This window comes from Arachis hypogaea, chromosome 17 (genome assembly GCF_003086295.3).
Source record: "Arachis hypogaea cultivar Tifrunner chromosome 17, arahy.Tifrunner.gnm2.J5K5, whole genome shotgun sequence".
Lineage (NCBI taxonomy): Eukaryota > Viridiplantae > Streptophyta > Magnoliopsida > Fabales > Fabaceae > Arachis > Arachis hypogaea.
Window position 1 is genome coordinate 45,749,547 of NC_092052.1, and position 23,005 is coordinate 45,772,551.

At 33.2% G+C, this 23,005-nt stretch overlaps 1 protein-coding gene across 1 annotated transcript; it reads left to right on the top strand.

The window, feature by feature from the left end:
- The first annotated feature begins 12,195 nt into the window (after positions 1-12,195).
- Positions 12,196-17,197, top strand: LOC112766411 (transcription factor bHLH96). Its single transcript, XM_025812303.3, has 3 exons — positions 12,196-13,190; positions 13,535-13,957; positions 16,633-17,197. Exons 1-3 carry the CDS (start codon positions 12,729-12,731, stop codon positions 16,744-16,746), a joined length of 999 nt encoding a protein of 332 aa, XP_025668088.1. The 5' UTR covers positions 12,196-12,728; the 3' UTR covers positions 16,747-17,197.
- Positions 17,198-23,005: the final 5,808 nt, after the last annotated feature.

Genomic DNA, 23,005 nt, shown 5'->3' on the forward strand with positions numbered 1-23,005 from the left:
GGGAGGCCTCAAATGAGGTCCAATGATTGGAGGACTTTGATTCACCACAGAAGTTGGAACAAAGGTGGATGTAGTTGGTGGTCTAACTATTGGTTGCTTCATCCTTTGTGGAGGTGGGTTATTCAAGTTGATAGTCTCAGATGGTAAGGATGTAGGGTTTCTCGCACGATTAAGGAGATGGAAAACTTCGACGCCGGTGAAAGAAGGACGGAGTGTAACACCCTAACTATCCAAATGTCACGCTTCTGGCTGCGCCACTCTGATAGCTCGGGTATTACGACGACTCTTATAATATTTAATACTAAAATATGAGCCTATTTAAAACTTAAACCGAATTTTTCAAAAACATACATTCATACGTACAATATAAATTACAATACTCACAAGAAATATATATATATATATATATATATATTAATTTACAAGCATCTCATATCAAAATCATATCCCTCTTACAAGACTTGCAAAGTTAAAGGCGAGGGAAACATAAATACTAAAACAATACAAAAATATCGTCTAACAGAAAAGAAATAAGCTCTTTCAAACTTCGTCGTCTGTAACCTGAAAAAGAAAAGACCTGTAGGGGAGTGAGAACATCATCCTCGAAAGGGTTCTCACTATAGGGTTGCAGAATTACTATAACAGGATACGTGAGATAAAATCGTTACAGTGATTAATAACCGCCTTATGCATCTTTTCAAAACCAAAGATTTAATTTCAATTTTTCGAAATCCTTTCTGAAAGAGACAACTGTCAATTCTTCAAAATCCAAAAGCCTTTCGAAAAGTCTTTCCTAGACAGTGTGAATGACCAAGCTGCTCCAAGCATAGGTTCATTAAGTCTATGCTGAACCAGTTTAGTTTTTCATACGTTTCTAGACCAAAAACACGAATCAAACATGGCCTTCGGCCCACCTCATAATCAACCACGGCCCTAGACCTAAATAATCCAAACAACAGCCAATCCACCGCAATCCAACCAATTTTTCAGTCACAAACACAAGTAGGAATGTTCAAGCACAAACAAACGGTTACTTCAAGTAGAGCAAATAGCAATTAAATATAATTAATCACATAGGCAAACCAAGTACAATATGCACACCCAAACAATGTCACATAAATGCATATGATGCATCCCTGTCCTAATGGCTGATGAGTCACATCTGTCGGTTATAAAGCCAACCCGACAAGTCCTGGTAGCTAACCATTGGACTGTCCTTCTGTCGTGCATCCCCAACTCGAGTTATTCACAATCATAATCATAATCACACAACACCCACACTGGTGTTTATCCACGGGGGCGAGCTCATCCGGAACTTTCACAGTGTCCGACCACACTTACCATATAGGGTCAACAGAGTATCGAGTCTCAACCTGGAGCACATGGTGGCTAGTCACTGCTTTCACCCAGGAAAACTCGTATCTCAAATAGTTGGAAGTGCAACAATCACTTTATCAAGTCAATTCTCATTCATATTCATCCTTAGCCATCCGGCTCATAACATATTCCACAATCAGCCATAATTCATTATCATATACAGCCATCCGGCTCATAACATAACAGCACTTCCACCATCCAACATCATCAAACATATAATCATCATTTAAGTCATAAATAACTTTTTCTCAAATTACTTTACTTTGAAATCAAAATCAATTCTTTCCAGCCTTAACTTTAAAATCCCCATTTCTCAAATCAATTAAGACTCATAAGCCACTTTTCCTCAAACGTATATTCCCCTTTTTTTTTAAAACAAGGTCACTCTCCGCAACATCTTTCTAAACATTTCAGAAACCACACCAAATCAAAAGTCCTTTTCGAGAGATTCAAAATCATTCATTCTAAAACAGGATTTGGTAACAAAGTTCCTCAGCAAAATCTCAAGTCTTTAGGGGAGAACAACATAATTCATTTTTCTCAAATTTGTTTAAAATCCTTAAAACCTTAACTTCTTGATTTGAGTAATAAAAATAGAATATAAGCCAAGCCGAGTCGTGTAATCAATTACTCCAACCACATTTTCAAAATATTTTCTTTTACTTATACTAAAACTAATTTCAACCCCATTTTAAAATTTGAAACGTTTCCAATGACTCGGAAATCATTTTAGTCTTTCTAAACCAGAACCTTAAGGATACTTTAAAATTTTCCCAAAACGTCGTAAAAATAAGGTTTATCAATCAAAATTCGAGTTCTTTCAAAACCACTGAAACTCCTCCAATTGAAATTCCCCAAGTCAAATTCAAAAGCATAAAATCCCTTTTATATTTAAAACAGCCTTAAAACATAAGCTTCTTCTAAGTAAATTGCTCCCAAAAGAGATATAATACTTTTCTTAAGAAACAAGACTAAATCAATATTCTCTTTTCAACAATTTGTTTCAAAACATAATTCATAACTTTCTTAAATAACTCAAGTAAAATAGTAAAAGTCTTAAACTCATAATTTTCCAAATAACATTTCAATAAAGCTCAGGATCCCCTAGGAATTTTGGCAGCACCTCCCTTAAAACTTGGACCTTGCCATCCTTTCCGGGTCCTAATCGAAACATTTCGCAACCCTCTTCAACGGGTTAAAAACCAAATCAGTTCAAAATCAAATTGTTTCCAAAAGTGCATCATTTTTAGATTTCAAGAACGCCAATTCAAACTCAAATCAATTCCAACAGGTTAAACTTGATTTCAAAGCTTTTACAAAATAACTTTAAAGAAGCATTTCAAAAACAGTCAATTTCACAAAACCGAACAATAACCCAACCGAACAAGCATTCATATTCATCCAAGACAACCAACAACACATAAGACTTATACAATCACTCAAGATACATTTTCTCACATCAATATCCATATATAATAATTCCAATTCATAAACTATAGTTTTCCGAAAAGGCCCCTACCTCGACAAGCAAAACCATAACCCAAGCGCCTCACAGAAATCCTTTCGTCTCGACCCGAATTTGACAACCAAAATCCCAGCTCCGCTTGCTTTTCTCAATAGCAGAAACAGCCTCAACGCCACATATAAGCTCGGTTACTAATTCCTAACACATCAGTATCGCGAAAATCTTAAAACTCATAACTGAAAACTAATGGCAAGGATTCCGAGATAGAGACACTTATTGGAATAAAAGGAACGGCGCAGCAGCCACAGCAACACTTACGCGACACACAATCATCATAACTCAAATCTACGTTACCAAACCTCAAAGTCTTTAACCAAACATAACCGAACACTAACGCAAGGATTTTCAAAACGTAAAATACTTACTGTAATATGAAAACGAACCAACGGCGGTCTCCAAACCGATTCGGCGGCAGCACCCGGCAGCCACCTCAAGCGGCAGCGGCGACCTACATAACATGCAGCGACAATGAAGTTCCCGAAAACTCAACGGAAAGGAAAACTAACTTAAAACTCTTACTGGCAGAGCGTCCTCTCGCGGTAGAGGCAGCTTCGTCCCCTCTCATCCATGATCAACCACGACGGAGATGGAAGTTGGCAGCGACAGCGGCGGTTCAGACGAAGGCGACGCCAGGGACGCGAACAGCGGCTGGGCGCGGTGGTTAGACCCCAGCTCAGTCTCAGATCTCTCTCTCTCTCCTCTACTCCCGAGCTCACTCTCTCTGGCTTTGCCATAAGTGACGGCGATGACTCGGGCTCCGCGGTGAGGATGACGACGGCGCGAACATAACAGCGGCAACGGCGAGCTAGTCAGCGACGAGGATGATGACGAAGGCCCCACGTTCGGCCTCTCTTTCTCTTCGGCGCCGCTCTCCCCCGGTGACCCTCTTGCGTGCGACGCGACTAGGGGTGGCAAGCGGGGAAGCCCGCCCCGCCCTGCCCCGCCTAGTGAGGCGGTCCCAGAATCCCAGCCCGCCCCGCCTAACAGCGTGCTGGCGGGCTAGCGGACCGGCGGGCTAAGCCCGCCAAATATCGTCTTCTTTTTTTTTTACTTTTAACTATTAAATAATATATATAAAGGCATATAAAAATCTCCTTTGTTTTTTACTTTTAACTATTATAATTTCTAAAAGTATAAACAAATTATAATTTTTATATTCACAAACATTAAAGTCTTTGTAATTATAAATATCTAATAAACATAATTATAAACCAAGTTTTCATCCAAAAATAATTATAAATATTGTTCCCAAAATAAAATAAACATAATCCAAAACATAATTATAAATATTGTCTCTAAAACAAAATAAACATAATCCAAAACATTCAATTTTCATCTTCATTCTCTTGTAAGTTAGGTTGAGGGAAGTTGGGTTTTGGCAAAAAAAAAATTGTAAAAATAACCCTTGTCAAAAAAATACTAAGCCTGACGGGGAAGCCCGCCCCGCCCCGCCAAAGCCTGCGGTTTAAGCGGTACAGGTTAGGTGGGCTTTTGCTATTTGGCGGTCCCAATTTTCCAGCCCAGCCCGCCTTTTTTGGCGGGTTACGCGGACCGGCCCGGCGGGTTTAGACCCGTTTGCCACCCTTAGACGCGACGTGACAAAGACTGGGTGCGGCTCCTCCAGCATCACGCCTTCTCCCTCCTCCTCTCGGTGACAGAGGCGCGACTCATGGCTCCATGGACGGGACGACAATGGAGGCAACGGCACGGCTTCTCACGTGCAGCAGTTCGGCGGTTGGGTGTGGCGCAACTGCTCTTCTTCTTCCTTCACTTCTCCTGGATCTCTCTCTCGATGATGATGATGGTGTGCGCTCAGTAAAGAAGGGGGAGGAAAGATGGGTGGCGGCTACTGATGGAAACATAGGAGGGGTGGTTGTTTGAAATTAGGGTTAGTGTGGGTCAATTTGGGGATTTTAGGTTAACTAGGGTTTGAAAATTCCTAAAAATTATTTTAAAATATTATTTGTTCTACCGAAATACTAATTAATTAAAATCAAATACTTTAATTGAAAAAAATAAAATAATAAGATTAGTTTCTTTTATTTCTAAGACTTAAAGTATTGAATTATAAAAATATCAACTATTTAAATTAGACCATATAAAATTCTTATTATTTCATAACTACTAACGTTATAATTTAAATATAGAATTCGATAATTAGAAAATTGAATAAGAATCTTAATTTATTTCAAATTCAATTAATCAAAACTAGTTTTAATTATCTTTAACAAAGAAGTTTTTGAAATTAAAGTTATAAATAAATAATTGAATCTCAAATTAATTTATAATAAAATTTTTAAAAGATCTGGGTCTTACACTGAGGGCAGCCACACGACTCAACAACCACACAGAGGCGCAGGGTGGGTCGGAGATTAGCTAGGGATTTTACGCGCCGTGGATGAGGGAGTATGGATTTCAGACACTGTGCAGGAGTGTCGAAAGCTCCATGCCGGATAGAGGAAGATGGATCAGCGACACACGGTGGAACAGTAGTGCCAGGATTCGTGCGCTACCAATCTCATTTCGCCAGTTTCTACAATATTGGGGGAAATGATTGGTTATAAGATAAAAAAAAGGCAAAATAAAAATTTAATTATGATAAAGTCTAAATTAGCGGCATTTTTTGATACAGTCGCCACCGATAGTGCGGCACATGAAGGGTTGATTCTTTTGCATACATATTTTGCGGCAGTAAATTGAGCGGCTGGTAATTTTTGGCCGCTATGCTCAATATCTCTTGTAGTGTAATAAAATTTTTAGGACAACTATTAATATTTTAATTAACTATTTACAATAACTTCACATAATGGATTAAAATAATTATCATATCTTAAATTATTTTATATAAATATTTTATTACAACATCAATAAAAAATTTTTTAGTACAACTAATAGTATTTTAAAAGATTTAATTTTAGTGTATTAATAATTTAAAAGTACTATTTATTATTAGTAGTGTTTTTAAATTTAATTATTGGATTTTATTTTTAAAATAATAAAAAATACTAATAATTGATAATTAGTATAATTAATTAATTATGCATTAAATACTGATTTTATATAATAATTATAATAAAGATACTTTCATAAAATAAGTCGAGAAAGAAAAGATATGTGTACTTGACACTAAAATAATGTACTATCTCAATATTCTTAATACCAAAATGTTATCAACTATAAAATAATATAATAATATAATAGATTAACAAAAAAATAATACTATCCTTACAATTCAACCCAAAAGTGAAAACAGACTCAACAACTGATAATAAATAAAAAACACATCCTCATTAAAGTAACTAGAACTTTTTAAATATAGTTATTAGCTGTTTCCCAATTTTGACACAGAATTATTTGTAAGACTAAAATTTCTAGTTGTTGCACTATATTCTTGGAACTTATACTTTTGAAAACTTATCACGTGTTCTAAAAATTTTGATGTTACATAGTTTCATATATATATATATATATAAAAGCAAGTTTTAAGTGTTTTAGAAAGTCACCAAAAAAAAAGTGTTTTAGAAAAATTAATATTCCAATCATTTAATTTTAACTATTAATTTCAATTATGTATATATTTTAAATAAAATTAATAACTAAAAGTATCTGAACACTAATTTTTCTGATACACATGATAACCTTTCTATATTTTCTAATAAAAACTAATGGTGAAAATTACTAAAATATACCAATTTTCTTGAAACACCTGATAACCTTTCCATATTATTGTGTCACATACTCACATACACCCCCATTAAGTGGTTTATCTATTTATAGATACGAGTTCCTTTCTTGTTTATTTATCTCATGAATGGGGTCTTTCAGATTCTGGGTTATTAAAAGCTTTTGGTGTCCTTTCTCTGTTCAAAGTGTCCAATACCAATTATCACCAAATGAAAGCGAGCACAGATCCAAATTAAAAGTAGTACCGTATTACATGACGCAGGACAACAGACAGAAGCCCATGCATCATCATCCTTTTCACCTTAATAGTGTTAGAATATTTGTGTGGTTGTAGTTTGAAGTTTTAATTTGGAGAAACAATTTTATGAAACCATATCACAAAGTGTAAAAAAATATTACTTATCATTCTATATATATATATATATATATATATATATATTCAAATTTCAAACTACTATGTTAGATGTATATTAAAATTATTTACTAAAATCAATCATTAGAGTAAAATATACATTAAAATACAAAATATATATTTAAAATGAGTTAAATTATACATATATTTTTTATATAAATAATATATAATAATTAATTTTAGTAGCTAATTTGGTGTATAAATAGTATTTTTAGTATTCAAAATGTATAATTTAACACTATTGATCAAATATTACAAATAAAAAAGTTTTTTATTTTCTAAATTATTAACACAATTAATTGTTATTTTTTTCTTTAATTAAAAGGCTATTTTGGAAGAAAATTTAATTAAAAAGATGTCTTTTATACTATAATAATTTCCAGAAGTTAAAAGGGATTATTAATTACGTTTTTCTCAATTTAATATTATAACTTTGAATACACAACAAGCTTTCAGTTAAATCCAGGAAAATATTATTAATTATTAATCGAGTTGGGGACAGTGAAAAGACCAAGTTATCCTTCAGGTTGTCATGATGAATAATGAGTGATCAATGAGTGTGATCAGTGAAGAGTGGAGTGAGCCTGCTATGCTGAAGGAAATATATAGTGTTTCTTGCATTGTGTTTGTCCCATTGTGACAACTAACCGTTTTTGGTGTTATGACAACTAAGTTGGTCTATATGGATGGATACGTAGTTTTCTTTATGCTTTTGTCCCCTTGCCGACCAACCTTTTTTCTTTTCCCACCAAGATTCGTGTATGTATCTACACACTATTATTTTTGGCCATCATATGTTCTTAAAATAAAGAGTTTGATGAAGTGGAGGATAAGATCAAGTTATTCGGTTGATTATATTGAATCATGAAGAGATTTATTTTTGGTTATATACTTAATATTTTAGATTTCTATTTATTCTGCTTTCATAGAAAAGAAGATCATAAATGATATACCACTTTTCTACATATATTTATTAGATTATATCGATGAGATAGTTGTTATAAAAATGATTTATCCGCCCGTATAAATTATTAATTAGATAATAATATGTGAATATGATTATATATTTAATAATAAAAAAATAAAAATTTATGTAGTTATAGAAACATAAAATTTTTTTAGAAACAAAAAATTGTTATATATGTTTCGTATTGCAAAAGTGAAAACAAAACATATTTGTTTTTATATTTTTTTATAAAGATAAAATTTAAATGCCATCCTTATAACATTGTTTCAAAAATGGAAAAGTTGTAAAAAACAATAATACTATTTTGAGTTATTTAGAGAAGTGGATTGAGTAAAAGAGGTATTACCAAAAAAAGAGAGAAATTGTTTAAGGAAAGATTCAATATCATTGGGAGAGATAGAAGATATACTGATAGAAATTAAAGTGGTAGAGTCACTGATAACAGCAATAGTTATAGACACAGACTTGACAGAGTTTAAACAAACATGATATTTTGGCTAATTTGCTCATGATGGACGAGTGAGACAAGTAGCAATCAAGTTCCCAGAAAACTTGCAGTAGCGATAGAATTGGTTGGGGCCGTTTAAGGTAATGTGACCCTTTTGCTTGCAACTACGGCATTTGACCGAGGTACAATCTGAGAGAAGATAACCTGATCAGTTATAATTTCGACAAAAATTTTCCCTTTTTATCGGTAACCATCAAGGCAATCTCAGATTTTAATCGAGTCAACTGTATCCTAGTCATGATTCTTTAGACTTAAGACGAGGGAGAACATCTCTAAATCTAAGTAAAGAGCTCTGATAGAGTACCCACTCATAGTCATCAGTAAGTGTCATGATGAATTGGATAAGATGCGAACTGTTGCCATAATCATCATAAGCCTTGCATTAGTCAAGTCTTTGTTTGGAAGAGGTCAATTGATCCCAGGTATTTTTTATTTGGACAAAAAAACCATAAATAGTTTGTCTACAATCTTGCTTAAGGTTATAAAACTATTTCAGCAGTTGGTATTAATAGTGCGAGCGATTAAAAGTGATCTAACGTTTGACCAGGTGGTCCTATACTTTTTTAACAATTTCAAAATACCCAAATTATAAATAGATATCTGGAGTAAAAGTGTTATAAAACCAAGTGATAATTTAGTATTTTTGTTGTCCCATTTTTTTAATTTTTCTGCAAAATCTTTGCCAACGTCATATTTGGAATTGGAAACACCTTCTTTGAGAATTTCTCATATGGTTTCAACCTAATGACTACAGTTGGAATCATTAACAATGACATGAGTGGGCTGAAAAAGTTTGATTTCTCCATAAATATACCATAGAATTGAAAAACACCAAAATCAAAATAGAGCCATAAGAAAGGAGGGAAAAATTAGAAAGAACTTACCAAAAAACTTAGAAAGGGTCTCACGAAGTACCACGTTAACGGCCACAAGGAACTGACACATCAATAGCTAAGACGACATGTGGCAAATTTAGATTGAAAGAAGAAGACACATTAGCAGAGTCAGCAAGTGAATAAAGTCATCAGTATGTGGTTTATTGTATTGGTCATTCGCACGGGTCACAGTCTCGATGTGCGGGTCAGATTTTTTGTGTTATAATCATAGTCGTTGAACTTATCACATCAGATGGTTGGAAATGCATGTGGAAGGTTGACGGAAAAACGAGAGAAGAAGCGGGCTTGTGGCAGCCCATGGGAGTACTTCCGGCTGCGATTGGCGGTAGTGTTTGGTACGTTCGACTCTGAACAGTAAGGCGGAGCCAATTGTGTAGTTGGTGGCGAAAAGTAATGTAAAAAGGTGAACAAAACATGAAAAAGTAACACAAGAATATTTAATTAAAAGAAGAGGAATGTTAGAGGGTTAGTAGATTTTGTGATTTGTAATTATTAATTAGTCATTATTAATATTTTTAATAATATAAAATTACTCATTTTTTTTACTAGTTAAATGTTAGACCAAATTTTAATTAAAAAACTGACTTTCTAGACTTTCTTTTAAAAAGAATTAGTTGTTTCATCGAAAAAAACTACCTAAGCTTATACCATGATATTAATAAAATCAGAGAATATAAAAAAGTTTTGTATTTGAATTGAGTAATATGATATAAGGTCCAAGATATATATTTTTTTTTTTACTAAAGATATGGAGACTCGAATCTGCAATCTCTTAATTGAGTATAGGGAGACTATACCATTTGAGCTATTATTTTTTGGTAGGTACAAGATATTTATTGGTGATGAATAATGTATCAAAATAATAAAAATATAATATTCTATACTTAATTATAGTATTATACTAATAAATATATACATATGTTAGTTAATTCTAACATATTGTAACAGTAAAATTATTGTATATACAGGAAAAAAGGAAAAAAAAAAAAGAAAAACAAATAAACTTTATTCGTCCTTTGTATCTGGTAGCTAAGATCTTGTGTCATACTCATATCAGGAATAATGTAAGCATATACTATTACTAGGACCTCAAGCAATGACGGTTTCTCTCATTCTCTTTTGTAATCTAGAAAATCATAAAGGAGAAGAGTGTAATTTCACAGTGTGAAGCGTGAACTGTGAAGCGAATCTGAATCTGCCTGTGTTTGTCCGTGGCCGGGTGAGTTTGCGCGATCAGGGAAACTGGTCTTAAATTGAAACCTCACGTGCATAGAGCTGTAGCATTTTGTTTGGAGTTGAGTAATCCGGATTATGTGTATTAACTCAAATATTTTATTTTCAAATTTTTCAATAACTGGTATCAGATACAAACTAAAAGAAAAATGATACAAATTTATATGATTATTTCAACTACTCACATTTTATATATAGTTAAATAGATAAATCGTTAGGTATCAATTTATACGGTATATTATGTTACCCATAACCTAACAATTTAGTCATCATCTCAAAATATGTTTGACATAAGTTTAGCCCCTCAACAAATAAATACGTCCAAACCGTCTATATTATGTGAAATTAGTTTAGTCGATTAGCTTCGCCAGTTAAAAGATGTGATTTTGGAGAAAGAAAAGTGAAAGAGAGCTTAAAAATTGTAAACTTTTTTTGTTAAGTTTAGAATGAATAAGGAAGAATGATTTAAAGGATTTATTATATATTTTTATAATTTTATCTTTTACTAGAATATTAGAGATAAAAAGGTAAATGATAATATAATAATTTATTAGTAGAGAAATAAAAAGGTAAATTAAATTAAAATAATATAAAGAATTTAATTTTGAACATTGTTAATGTAAATATTTTATATAATTATGTAATTACATCCGTTTTTTTAGATGATTATTCATACAGTCAAGATAAAAAGTAATTGTTTATGCTAGTATAACTTTACGTAATAGAATACAAGTATTAAAATTAAATTCTATTATAAAATTGTCAATTTAAAAACATTTAAAAACAGAGATAGAGTTTAGAGTGTATATAAAACCACCAAAAATCTTACCCTCTAAAAATAGAAAGCATAAACAAAGTATAACCTTTAAAAACCTATTTTTGCTCTCCTAAATCTCCTAAACTAAAAAACTAAGGAACACACACTTAAAAAGAGCTAAATATTTTAAGCTGTATTTGCTTTGTATTTTTATTTTATTTTATTTTTTAAATATTTTTTGTTTTTTAAATTTTGTGAAAAAAAAAGGAAAAATAGGAAATAAAAATAGAAAGTAGAATTTTATTGTTTTCACTTTTTCTTTCACAAAATTCAAAAAAGAGAAAATACTAAAAATAAAAATAGAAAATAAAAACGCAAACCAAACATATCTGAGCTTTCTAAAAAATTTGTAATAGTTATTTTTTTAAAAGATACATGGCACTTTATGAATTTATTTGATATCATATGTATTTTCAAAAATAAAAATATTTTACATTTAATTTATTAAGAATTGAACTAACATCACTTTATTAAAGACTGTCATAAAATCATTTTTTCTAAGTTTAAATTGATAGGAGGAAGTATATTAATAGATATATATCTAATATATTTATTCACACAAAAATCTCTTTTATATTTGTGTGATCAAATTTTAAATTTTTAATTTATAGAAATTCTAATATCATATTATAAAATTATCTTTTTAAAAAATTTAAAATATAGAAGAAGATACATCAATAATTTTTTTTAATAATTAATACATGAATAAGTTTATTTTTAATTATTATTGTCAGAAGTTTTTTAGGTTAAGTATCTTATATCACATGTATTTTAGTGACCAATACTTGTTGAGTTTCTGAGTTTTTTTTTTTTTTATTTTTTGGTTTCCCTACTAACAATGCAAACTAAAGGCAGAGGCCTTTTTTAGAAAGGAAAAAAAAAATACAATCCTGCTTAAAGTTTAAACTAAAGACAGGGCTAACTTGATGAGGCGATGATGCAATATAAAAGGGCTACGTTGTTTGCTCTGTTAGCTAGGACTACATTGCTTCTCCTTTCCCATTTTCGCCTTCCTTCCTTCTCCAAATTCATCTTCCTTTCTTCTTTGCCACTTAAATCCTTCACCTTCATCATCTTCATCTTCACCATCCATACTTTCCTTTACAACTTTCTACATCTCTTTTCCCTCTGTCTTGCTTTTCTTTTTTTTTTTTTCTTTCTCTCTTGTTATTTTTAAGCTTTCATCATTTTGGGGAACAAAGAGGGGCGTCCTTTCAACAATTACTTGAAATTCAACTCTATATCTCATTTGAGCCTGAATTCCGTGTTCAACTCCCATCAGTATTGAAGTAAGAATAGTTTATATACAATGGCTTTGGAAGCAGTGGTTTTCCCACAAGATCCACTTTCTTATACTTGTAACAAGGATAACTATTTGTACTCCATAGCTGCAAGTGGTGGACCTTGGAGCAACCATGAAGAACCCTACGGTAATAATGTCACAGATTCCATGGACCAATGGGATTCTTACAACTCGAATTCCTCCCCTGAGCCTTGCATCACCACCATTGATCACGATCAAGCATCGGTTCCTGGAGCTAACAATTCCCCCCTTGCCCCTGTAGAAGCCGCCACGAGTAGCAACACAGTTGCTGCTGGGGCGGCTTCCACGGGGCGACGCAAGAGGAGGCGTACGAAAAGCGTGAAGAACAAGGAGGAGATTGAGAACCAAAGGATGACCCACATTGCAGTTGAGAGAAACCGAAGAAAACAGATGAATGAGTACCTGGCTGTACTTAGATCCTTGATGCCTCCCTCTTATGTACAAAGGGTCAGTTTCTCTTTTACACCCTCCAAAATTTATCTGCACACTTTTTTGTTCCGTTTTTATCCTCCGCTGCTTACTGCCTTTGATTTAAAAAAAAAATGGAATAATATCAAATTATGTGAATTGTATTTAATATTTATTCTCTTTTTGAACAAATCTTTATAGGCAAAAAAAAAAAAAAATTGAATTCAGTGTAAATAAAAAAATGAAAAAAAAAACTTGTTAGTTAGAAATCCAAACTAAATGACCATGACGTGAAATATTCAAATTTAATTTTAATTTTGAAAATAAACTGATCCATGATCTTATTAATTACTTTGCCTTGTTTACAAAACCGTAAAAAACAGGGTGATCAAGCGTCTATTATTGGTGGCGCAATTAACTTTGTGAAGGAGCTAGAACAGCTTGTACAGTGCATGAACGGCCAAAAGAAAACAAAACAAGAACACCACAACAACACTGTACCCTTTGCCGAGTTCTTCATGTTCCCTCAGTACTCAACACACGCCACTCGTTATTGCAACAACGACAACACGGTGTACCCGCCGTGCATCGAGGCGGGCACGAAGAAGCCATCGTGGTCGTCGACGGCCGCGGTCGACATAGAAGTGTCGTTGGTAGATAGCCATGCTAACATGAAGATATTGTCAAAGAAGCAACATGGTTTGCTTGTGAAGATGGTTATTGGACTACAAAATCTGGGTTTCACCATTCTCCACCTTAATGTTACAACCGCTAATGATATGGTCCTTACCTCAGTTAGTGTCAAGGTATAGTTGCTTCCCTTTCATTTTGCTAACGATAATTTAATTAAATATATCAAATAATCTAATAACTTTTAATTATTAATTTTATATGAAAATAACTAAATTTAAATCTCTACATTTTGAATAAAATTACTAGTATAACTTCATCAATAATTATAAATAAATGTTCAAAAGCAATTTTCTAAAGGTGAAAGGATGAGAAAGCATTACACTGTTACTAAATTGTGGCCTATGGTAAATTAAAGTATGTATTAAATAAATGAGATACTAATGTTGCTTGAAGTGTTCAAATTATATAACATTATTCAAAGCACCAATAATAACGTAAAATTGTTGCTATTTTCTTGTTAATCAAGATGACGTAAGAAGGTCGGTCTAGTTAAACTGAGGTAGATTCAAGCTAAGATCCTTTATCATATCAATAAACTTATTTGTACATAATAAATCAAAATATTTGTAACAGCAAAATATAACTAAGTCGAGAATTGTAGGACAATTTATTTAATCACATTCCTATTTTTAGATAATTTTATGTTGGATATGAAAAATAATTATTTTTAAAAGAGTTATAATACATAAATAATTGAGATATAAAATTTAGGTTTAATTATTCTATTGGTTCCTTTAATTTCGCAAACTTTTTAATTAGATCCTTATACTTTTTTTCTTTTAATTGGGTCTCCGCACTAATTTTTTTTCAATTGAGTTCCTACACTTTTTTTTTTATTTGAGTCCTTGAACTAATTTTTTTAGTTGAGTCCCTATACAATTAAGTCAATTACTACCAAGAGGAATCTAATTGAAAAAAAAATTTGGTGCAGGGACCCAATTAAAAGAAAAAAAAAAGTATAGAGACCTAATTAAAAATTTTGCGAAATTATAGGAACCAACAGAATAATTAAACCTAAAATTTATTTATGCTAATAATGCATCAAAATTAATTTTATTAAAAAAGCTCAAATTATCAACATATTTTCGAAAAAAAAATTTCAGTCAATTTTTTTTAGCTATCAACAAATTTTGTCCATAAAACATATGTTAGTTTAAGAATATATAATTAGTAAAGAGGTAACTACCAAATTGGTACCCGAAAGATTCTGGCGCTGACAAAATGGTACCTGACTTTTGTTATTGACAAAATAGTCCCTAAAAAATTTTAAAATTTGACAAGCGTGTCCCCGAGCTCGCCGGAGCAAATTTTCGGCAAGCACAATGCTGACATGGCCACCGTATTTTGGTGACCTGGCAAGCCACCTCCCAAACCCTAATTCCTCCTTCCCCAACGCAGACTCCCTTTCCTCTTCCTCCCCATTGCAGTCCCCAATACACACTCCCCCCTTCCCTTTCCTTCCCCATCGCAGTCCTCTTCCCTCTCCCTCCCTCTCATATCATCTCATCTCATCTCATTTCTGCAACGAAAAAGAACAAAAATCTGATACCTCAAAATCACATCCCTTCACAGCATTCACAAACCAAAACGAAAATTGGAGAAGAAGAAGAAGAAAAAGAAGAAGAAGGAATAATGGATCTAGCACTAGAGGAGCTACAATTCCTGAACATCCCAGAAATCTTGAGAGAATCAATCTCAATTTCAAAAAGATCACTGAAGATGTTCTACCTCATAACCCTAACCCTAATTTTCCTCTCTGATTCGCAATCCTCGCACACTCACTCTTCACACACCCATTTCTCACTTAGTTTCAGAACCCTTATCAGGACTCTTCCCAGGCTAACCATGAATGGACTCTTCTCCTCACAATTCAGTTCTGCTATCTTCTCTTCCTCTTCGCCTTCTCTCTCATCTCCATCACCGCCGTCGTCTTCACCGTCGCTTCCCTCTACACCAACAAAGATGTCTCCCTTTTCTCCACCGTCTTCGCAATCTCCAAAGTCTTCAAGCATTTTGTTCATCACTTACCTCTGGGTCACAATTTTGATGTTTATCTATAATTTTGTCTTCGTGATTTCCTTGATTTTGCTTATTATAGCAATTGATATCCTTCTCTTCCTTTGCTGTTTTTTGCGGTTATTGTGAATGTGTTGGTCATTGTGAATCTGGATGTATGATCAAAAGAAAAGAAATTTGGGGGGTTTGTAACTGAATTTTTTTCTTCTTTTTCTATCTGTGTCTTTATATGATCTGCGATGAGAGGAAGAGGGAAAGGGGCTGCGATGGAAAGGAAAAGGGCAGGGAGAGTGTGCGTTAGGGGGCTGCGATGGGAGGAAGAGAAAAGGGGGTTGCGATGGGAGGGAGGGGGAGGGGGTTGCGTTGGGTAGGGGGGTGGGTTGCGATGGGGAGGAAGAGGAAAGGGAGTCTGCGTTGGGGAAGGAGGAATTAGGGTTTGGGAGGTGGCTTGACAAGTCACCAAAATACGGTGGCCATGTCAGCATTGTGCTTGCCGGAGATTTGCTCCGACGAGCTCGGAGACACGCTTGTCAAATTTTAAAATCTTTTAGGGACTATTTTGTCAATAACAAAAGTCAGGTACCATTTTGTCAGCGCCAGAATCTTTCGGGTACCGATTTGGTAGTTACCTCAATTAGTAAAAATGATTGCTCTAGTATTATATTTATTTATATATTACTATAAGGTTTTTCTTTTCTTTAAATTTCTTATAAAAAAAGTACCAATTCCTATATCCTCATATATTCATTTATTTCTTTTTTTATTGGAACAGGTGGAGGAAGGGAGTCAGCTGAATACAGTGGATGAAATCGCAGCTTCTGTGAATGAACTATTACGCACAATCCATGAAGAAGTTCCTCTCTACGCTGATCATCATCAATTATAAGCTTAAAAAAAAAGAGTTGCATCTTCTAATTAATATAATATAAAACAATATTGTGCAAAATAACTTTAATAATATCCATGTGTACAGGCATCATCGGTTTCGATCGTTCACCAGTTTGGATGGAATAACATTAACAAGTGTTCCATTATTTTCGGCATAAGGAAGATGCTTGCTTAGTTATAGGTTTATTTTATTATTATTATTATTATTATTATTATTATTATTATTATTATTATTATTATTTTTTCCCTATATGTTTATCTCTTTCCTCAGTTGCAAGAAATTATCACCAACAAAGAGAGATGGAGGAAACAACCAAAGTAATACATGTTGTATTGTTGGAGCCCATTTTAGATTCTACTTGTAGCTAGGGTGTATCATCATCATCATTTACCAACTTGTGAATTATTAATCGTTATTTTCTATGATAATATGATCATCATTTAATTAATTAGTTTCCTTGGAATGTTTGTGGTTTTCATCTTTTATTAAATGCGCTTGTGTATAATTGTTGTATAACACTATAAATTATTATTCTTCCGGTTTTCACGAGACCCATATGTTAGATAACTCGTATTAATAACTAAAATTGACCACTCTATATATGTATTATATATAGTAGACTATGCTTTAAAAGAGGCATAGTATCAGTGATATATGTAGAGATCATGTTATTGCATTATAAGAGTAATATTCCTCCGTTTAATTTTTTTATCATTTTTACATGCAAGCATTAACGGATCCAAATTAAACACAAAAAGGTATATTTAGATACGAAGGATGTTACATGATACCCTAATAAAATTTATTATATTTGGATTAATTTTTAGCTAATTTTAGACATTAAAAATTAAATTTTAAATTTTAAACATTAAATTATAAATTCTAATAATATAAAAATAAAATATTAACATAAAATATTAGCTAATATTAACAAAAAGTATTAATTCTTAATTTTTTCTTTAAATATATTAATATTTGTATTATTTAAAAGATAAGAGTGACTAATGTAAGAAAATCAATTTTTTATATTAAATTTTAGAATTTAAATTATAAGTTTTTAGCTCTAAATTATAAATTATAAAATTTTAAAAAGTAAAAAAGTTTTAAAATTGAAAAAAAAAATTAACTAATGTTAACTAAGTCATTTCTTATCGTTTCTCTATCTAAAACCAACAGAATATAATATTGGGGGTTGGACTTTAGTGAGAGAATATAATGTAAGTAAAAGCGCCAAGAAGAAACATTCATGAATTATTTTTTCTGATCAGTGTACTTCTCTTATATATATTGCTTTTTTTTGGAATTATTTGGACATGATAATGCTTTTGGAAACAGTGAAACAGGGTAAAGTAGTAAAGTGTTATCTTCTCTTCAACATATGAGTTGGAAATCGAAATAGTGTCATATTTAAAAATGTTAAATAATTAATTTTTAATTTAACAGTATAAAAATAAAAAAATTAAATATTTAAAATTTGTTAAAATAAACAAGTTTGGTAAAAATTAAAAACCATAGAATTGATCTTTATTTTTATGTTCGAATGATAATTATAAAAGTAGAAAATAAAAATATGTAAATTAAAATTTACATAAAAAATTAATATATAAAACTACACATGCATGCTCATCGATAAGCATTCTGTACCTTAATTAATTTTATTCTCTAGCTAGCTAGCTGGACTAACTCAAGATGTAAAATTATTTATTCATTTGAGAGGCAAAAATATAAAAATGGGGGCCAATAGACAAAAAAATGCACATGGTCGGTCCACCTTTCAGAATGACACGAGGACATCACGAATCCATAATGTCGTAATTTGATAGTTTGATTTTTTAGTCGGTTTTTAATTTTAAGTAAACTATTATTTTTTATCTATAAAAATTAAAAATATTGAGATAGAAATTATTATTTGTATTAATGAAAGATTGGTTTTTACAAATAAAATTATCTAAACCTTAAATAATTAAATAAAATTTTCAAATTATTTTTGGTGAGTCTTATCATCTGCTGCTCTTTATCTATAGTTCTCTCTTTACGTCACAACTCACCCAAAACTAAAACTTTTTATTTTAATTTATTTTTCAATCATTCACTCAGAAGAAGGAGAAAAATCAAAAGAGGAGAGAGAAGGAAGAGGCGAAGGCACGAAAAGCCACTGTCGCCACTGTCGCCGTCGCGGGTTGACGAGGAATTGAGGCAGAAATGTTGAACCCGAGAAGACAGAGAGGGGAGAGAGATGGAAACAGAATGCGAAAGGGGGTTGAAGATCCCGAGGAGATGGCAATGACAGAGGTGCACTCGCAGTGATTTCCGTCGCAGCTGAAGGAGGCCGCCGCCGAGCTGCTCTTCTCGCTATGTCGCTGCTGCTACTGTAAACTCCATAGAATTAGCAAATAATTAGTCAATAAATTAATTTTTAATAAGAGAAATTAGAAATATGAATTTTATAATATAGGAGGTAGAAATAATTAAAATATAAATTTCAAAATTAATTTTAAAGAATTTGGTCTAAGATTGGCCCAAACGGATCGAACTGGTCGAAATAAGCCCAAACCAGACTTATGTGTACACGAATATGTTCTGTGTACGTGAGATAAAGGAAAATGCATGCCTACACGTACGTATGGCCCACGCATACGCAGGGCCCTATTTTTTAGCAAAAGTGAATTTTGTATTTTAAACATGCTTTTAAACCTTTAAACCTCTATTTTTACTCCTTTAGACCTTAAATATTAGTTTTGTGTATAGTGAAGATGTTAGGCTATAGAAAGAGGGTCATGTAGAGATGAAGAAAGTTTGAGAAGTGATGATTTAGGTGTAAGAACCGGAATTTTTCACGTAAAACCGTTTTGATAAAATAATTTTTAGTACCCGGAGTAGATTCAAAATTTAGAAGTTTCAATTTGAAAATATAAAGGTGAAATTTGATTTCAATGAATTTTTCTAAGTTAGAAAATGTATCCTTCGCGAAAGTTTTTTTTTAAATGGGTACCGAAGCTTAAGCCGGCAGTACCGGCTCTAGACTGTCTAGTACCATGTTTTGAGAAAAATAAGATTTTGAAAATTGATTTGTTGTTTTGAAAGAATAAAAATAATTTAGAATTGAAAATCGGGCACTAATTTTAAAGGTTTTGGCCTAAAGTGAGCCAAACGGATCTAAAACGCTAACGGGTTGGACCGGGTTCAAGTTGGGCCCAAGCCCAACATATATATGCATCCTTTAATGAGCTTTCAGCTCATTATACCCTAATGAAGAGAGGTGAGAAGAGAGAAGAGAAGGGGTGGGGTTTCACTATTCACCCCAACCTTGTTTTGATCATATCTTGAGCTACGGAGCTCTGATTGACGAGTTGTTTGCGGCCACGCGAAGCTGTTGTCGAGCTCTTCATTTATATTTAAGCAAAGCTGGTAAGAAATCACGTCTCATACTCTAGTTTTCTGCCCTAAGTAAATTCGTGTTTTTATGTTTGGTTTTTGAGTAGATTTTGTGATTTTGGTTGTTTAGGGGTGATCTAGTATTGAAATATTGTTGGATTTTATCCCTAATCTCATTGGGTAAGGTAAGGTTCACTAAACCCTTGTGTTTAGTTATTTTGTGAACCTTAAGTTTGATGTTGGTATGTTTTATGATGTTAGATTAAGTTTTGGTGTTTGTTGGAGTTGAATTGAGGCTTTGGTTCGAGCTTGGTGGCTTCGTTTTGATGTTTGGTGTATTTTGGGAATCGGCTAAGGTATGGTTTCGGTTTTCTTTATGTAATATGTAATGTTTCGTGAATCTTAGGCTAGTTGACCTTAAGATAGGATTGGATGTTTGGGTGTATATTTAACTGTATGTGATTTTGGTGATTCGAAGGTAAGTTGTGTGGTGGTGATGATGATATAGAGTTTTGGGATGTGGAATATATGAATTTTGATGTTGATTATTGATAATTAATGATTATGAAGATTGATGATGAATGTTGTGATTTATTATTGTTTATGAGGATTGTGGAAAAGTGAATGTTGATAATGGTTAATGATGATGAGAATAATGTGACGAGTAAACACTTTGATGAATTTGGGTAATGTTAGATATTGTTTGGTGATGGTTATTGAAATTGATGAGGTTTTGTTTTGGTTGTTGAGGTTGTTGTTGGTTGATGATGATTATGAGTGTGGATTTATGATTGAATTGGGAATTAGGGATTGATAGTGTGATATATGGTGTAATGGTTGAGTAATTTAGGTGTGAAATTGAGGAGAATGATATGAAATGGTAAGATGTTGGGTGTGGTAGTGTTTTATGATGATTGAGCAGATTTGATTTGGTTTTGAGTTGAGAGTTGGTTAAAATTAAGGTTTTGAGGTTTTTGGTAAAAATAGATTTTTGGTAAACTTTGACGGATCATAACTTGAGCCTTAATTTTCAAAATTTTTTGAAATTTGCTTTAAATTAAAGTTCATGGAAAAATATTTAAATTGATATAAAGTTTGTAAAATTTGGAGTTTTGTAGAGGAAGTTATGATCATTCAAAGTTTGGTGTCAAAATCTGAATTCTGTGCATGCTGCAGAATTTGTGATTTCTGGTTTGTGTGTGCACGCACAGCCTTGTGCGCACGCACACCCCTGTGAGTTTTTGAACCTGTGTACACGCACAGCCTTATGCGTACGCACACACAGGAAAATGCTCACTAATGGGAGCGCTAGCACGCCCTGTGCGCACACACAATCAACTAAGTTTGGCAAGCTGTGTGCACGCACAGCCCTGTGCACATGCACAGCCTTGTGAGCATGCACACGTTGGAAGGTGCACTCTGTTGAGGGCGTTCGCATACCTTTTGCGGGTGAATAAAGTTGGAATTTTTACTACCTGTGCGTACGCATACCTTTATGCGTACGCACACATTTGAAAACTTTCCTGGGCGTGCGCACGCATACCTCTGTGCGTACGCACATGCCCTATTTTTCAACTAAAACTTTGTTTTTGAACTATTTCACCTTCCTAACAAGCTTGTAACCTTCTATGACACCTATTTAAGACTCTTTGGCTTATTTTTTGGTATTAAAACATGGGAAAAGGTCCTAGGCGATTTACTTTGGTATTTCTTTGAAAAGTTAGAGAACGGAAGTTTAGGTTTCTGGCGCATTGAGGATGGGTTTAGTTGAGAGAGAAGGAAGTGAACTTGGTGATTACTGACAACGAATTGAGAAACTGATGAACTAATGAGTTCAGAATGGAATTAAGAACTGATGATTGTTATTATGAGTTGATGGATATTGAAGGAAAGTGTGCCAGGCACTATATCATTGGAATGTTGAGAATTGATAATTAAAAGTGATTTGAGATGAGAATAGTGATGACTGGTGATGATTTAAGGTCGATGGACTTGCTGGATGTGGATAGTGTGCCAGGAACTATATCCTCGGAATGATTTATGATGAAATAGATGTTGTTGTTGTTTTCCTTTTCTACCGCAAGAGTGTGCCAGGCACTATATCCTCGGAATGAGCATGCAAGTGTGCCAGGCACTATATCCTCAGAACGATAGTGTGATAGGCACTATATCATCGGAACAAAAGCGTGCCAGGTGCTATATCCTCGGACGTGGCAGAAAGGCGACATCCGGAAGGATGTGTCGGGTTGGCATTATTAGACCGACAAGTGATATCACGAGCCAATAGGACATGCATTCATCATGTGCATCTACTATGTGTTTTGTTTGCTTTGCCTAATTGCATATCTTGCCTAAATGAATAATATGCTTATTTGCTAGTTGTTTTACTTGCTGTACATGTATATTACTTGTGATTTACTTGCTTGTATTACTTGTGATTGTCTGGTGCTGAGGAGGTAGGTAGGCGGTGGCGATGGAATCGCACGGAGGTTAGGTTGGTGAAGGTTGTGGGATATAGCGGTGTGTTTAGCATTAGTTAGAATTTCCATAAGTTTAGATAACCTGGTCTATGTTTAAAGTTCTTTATTTGTTTAATTTATTCTAAGGTTGAATATCCGTATTCGATGTGAAGTTCTAGGATTGCCTTCGGCATCCCGGAGCCTTACATCTTACATATTGGGCACTATTACCATACTGAGAACCTCCGGTTCTTATACCATATGTTGTTGTTATTTTTTAGACGCAGGTTATAAATCCACCTCGGTGAGATTGCGGATATGGTGACAGCGCGGAGTATGGTTTTCCCTTGGTTTATTTCTATTTTACTTGTTGTAGTTACTCTCACATCTCTTTGTATATTTATCTTTATGGCCTTAGAGGC

What these genes read in the sequence shown, in the direction of transcription:
- LOC112766411 (XM_025812303.3), top strand. Translation starts at nt 12,729, where the DNA reads ATGGCTTTGGAAGCAGTGGTTTTCCCACAAGATCCACTTTCTTATACT. An exon ending in CTCCCTCTTATGTACAAAGG is followed by an intron (nt 13,191 to 13,534) that starts GTCAGTTTCTCT and finishes CGTAAAAAACAG; the next exon opens with GGTGATCAAGCGTCTATTAT. An exon ending in TTACCTCAGTTAGTGTCAAG is followed by an intron (nt 13,958 to 16,632) that starts GTATAGTTGCTT and finishes TTATTGGAACAG; the next exon opens with GTGGAGGAAGGGAGTCAGCT.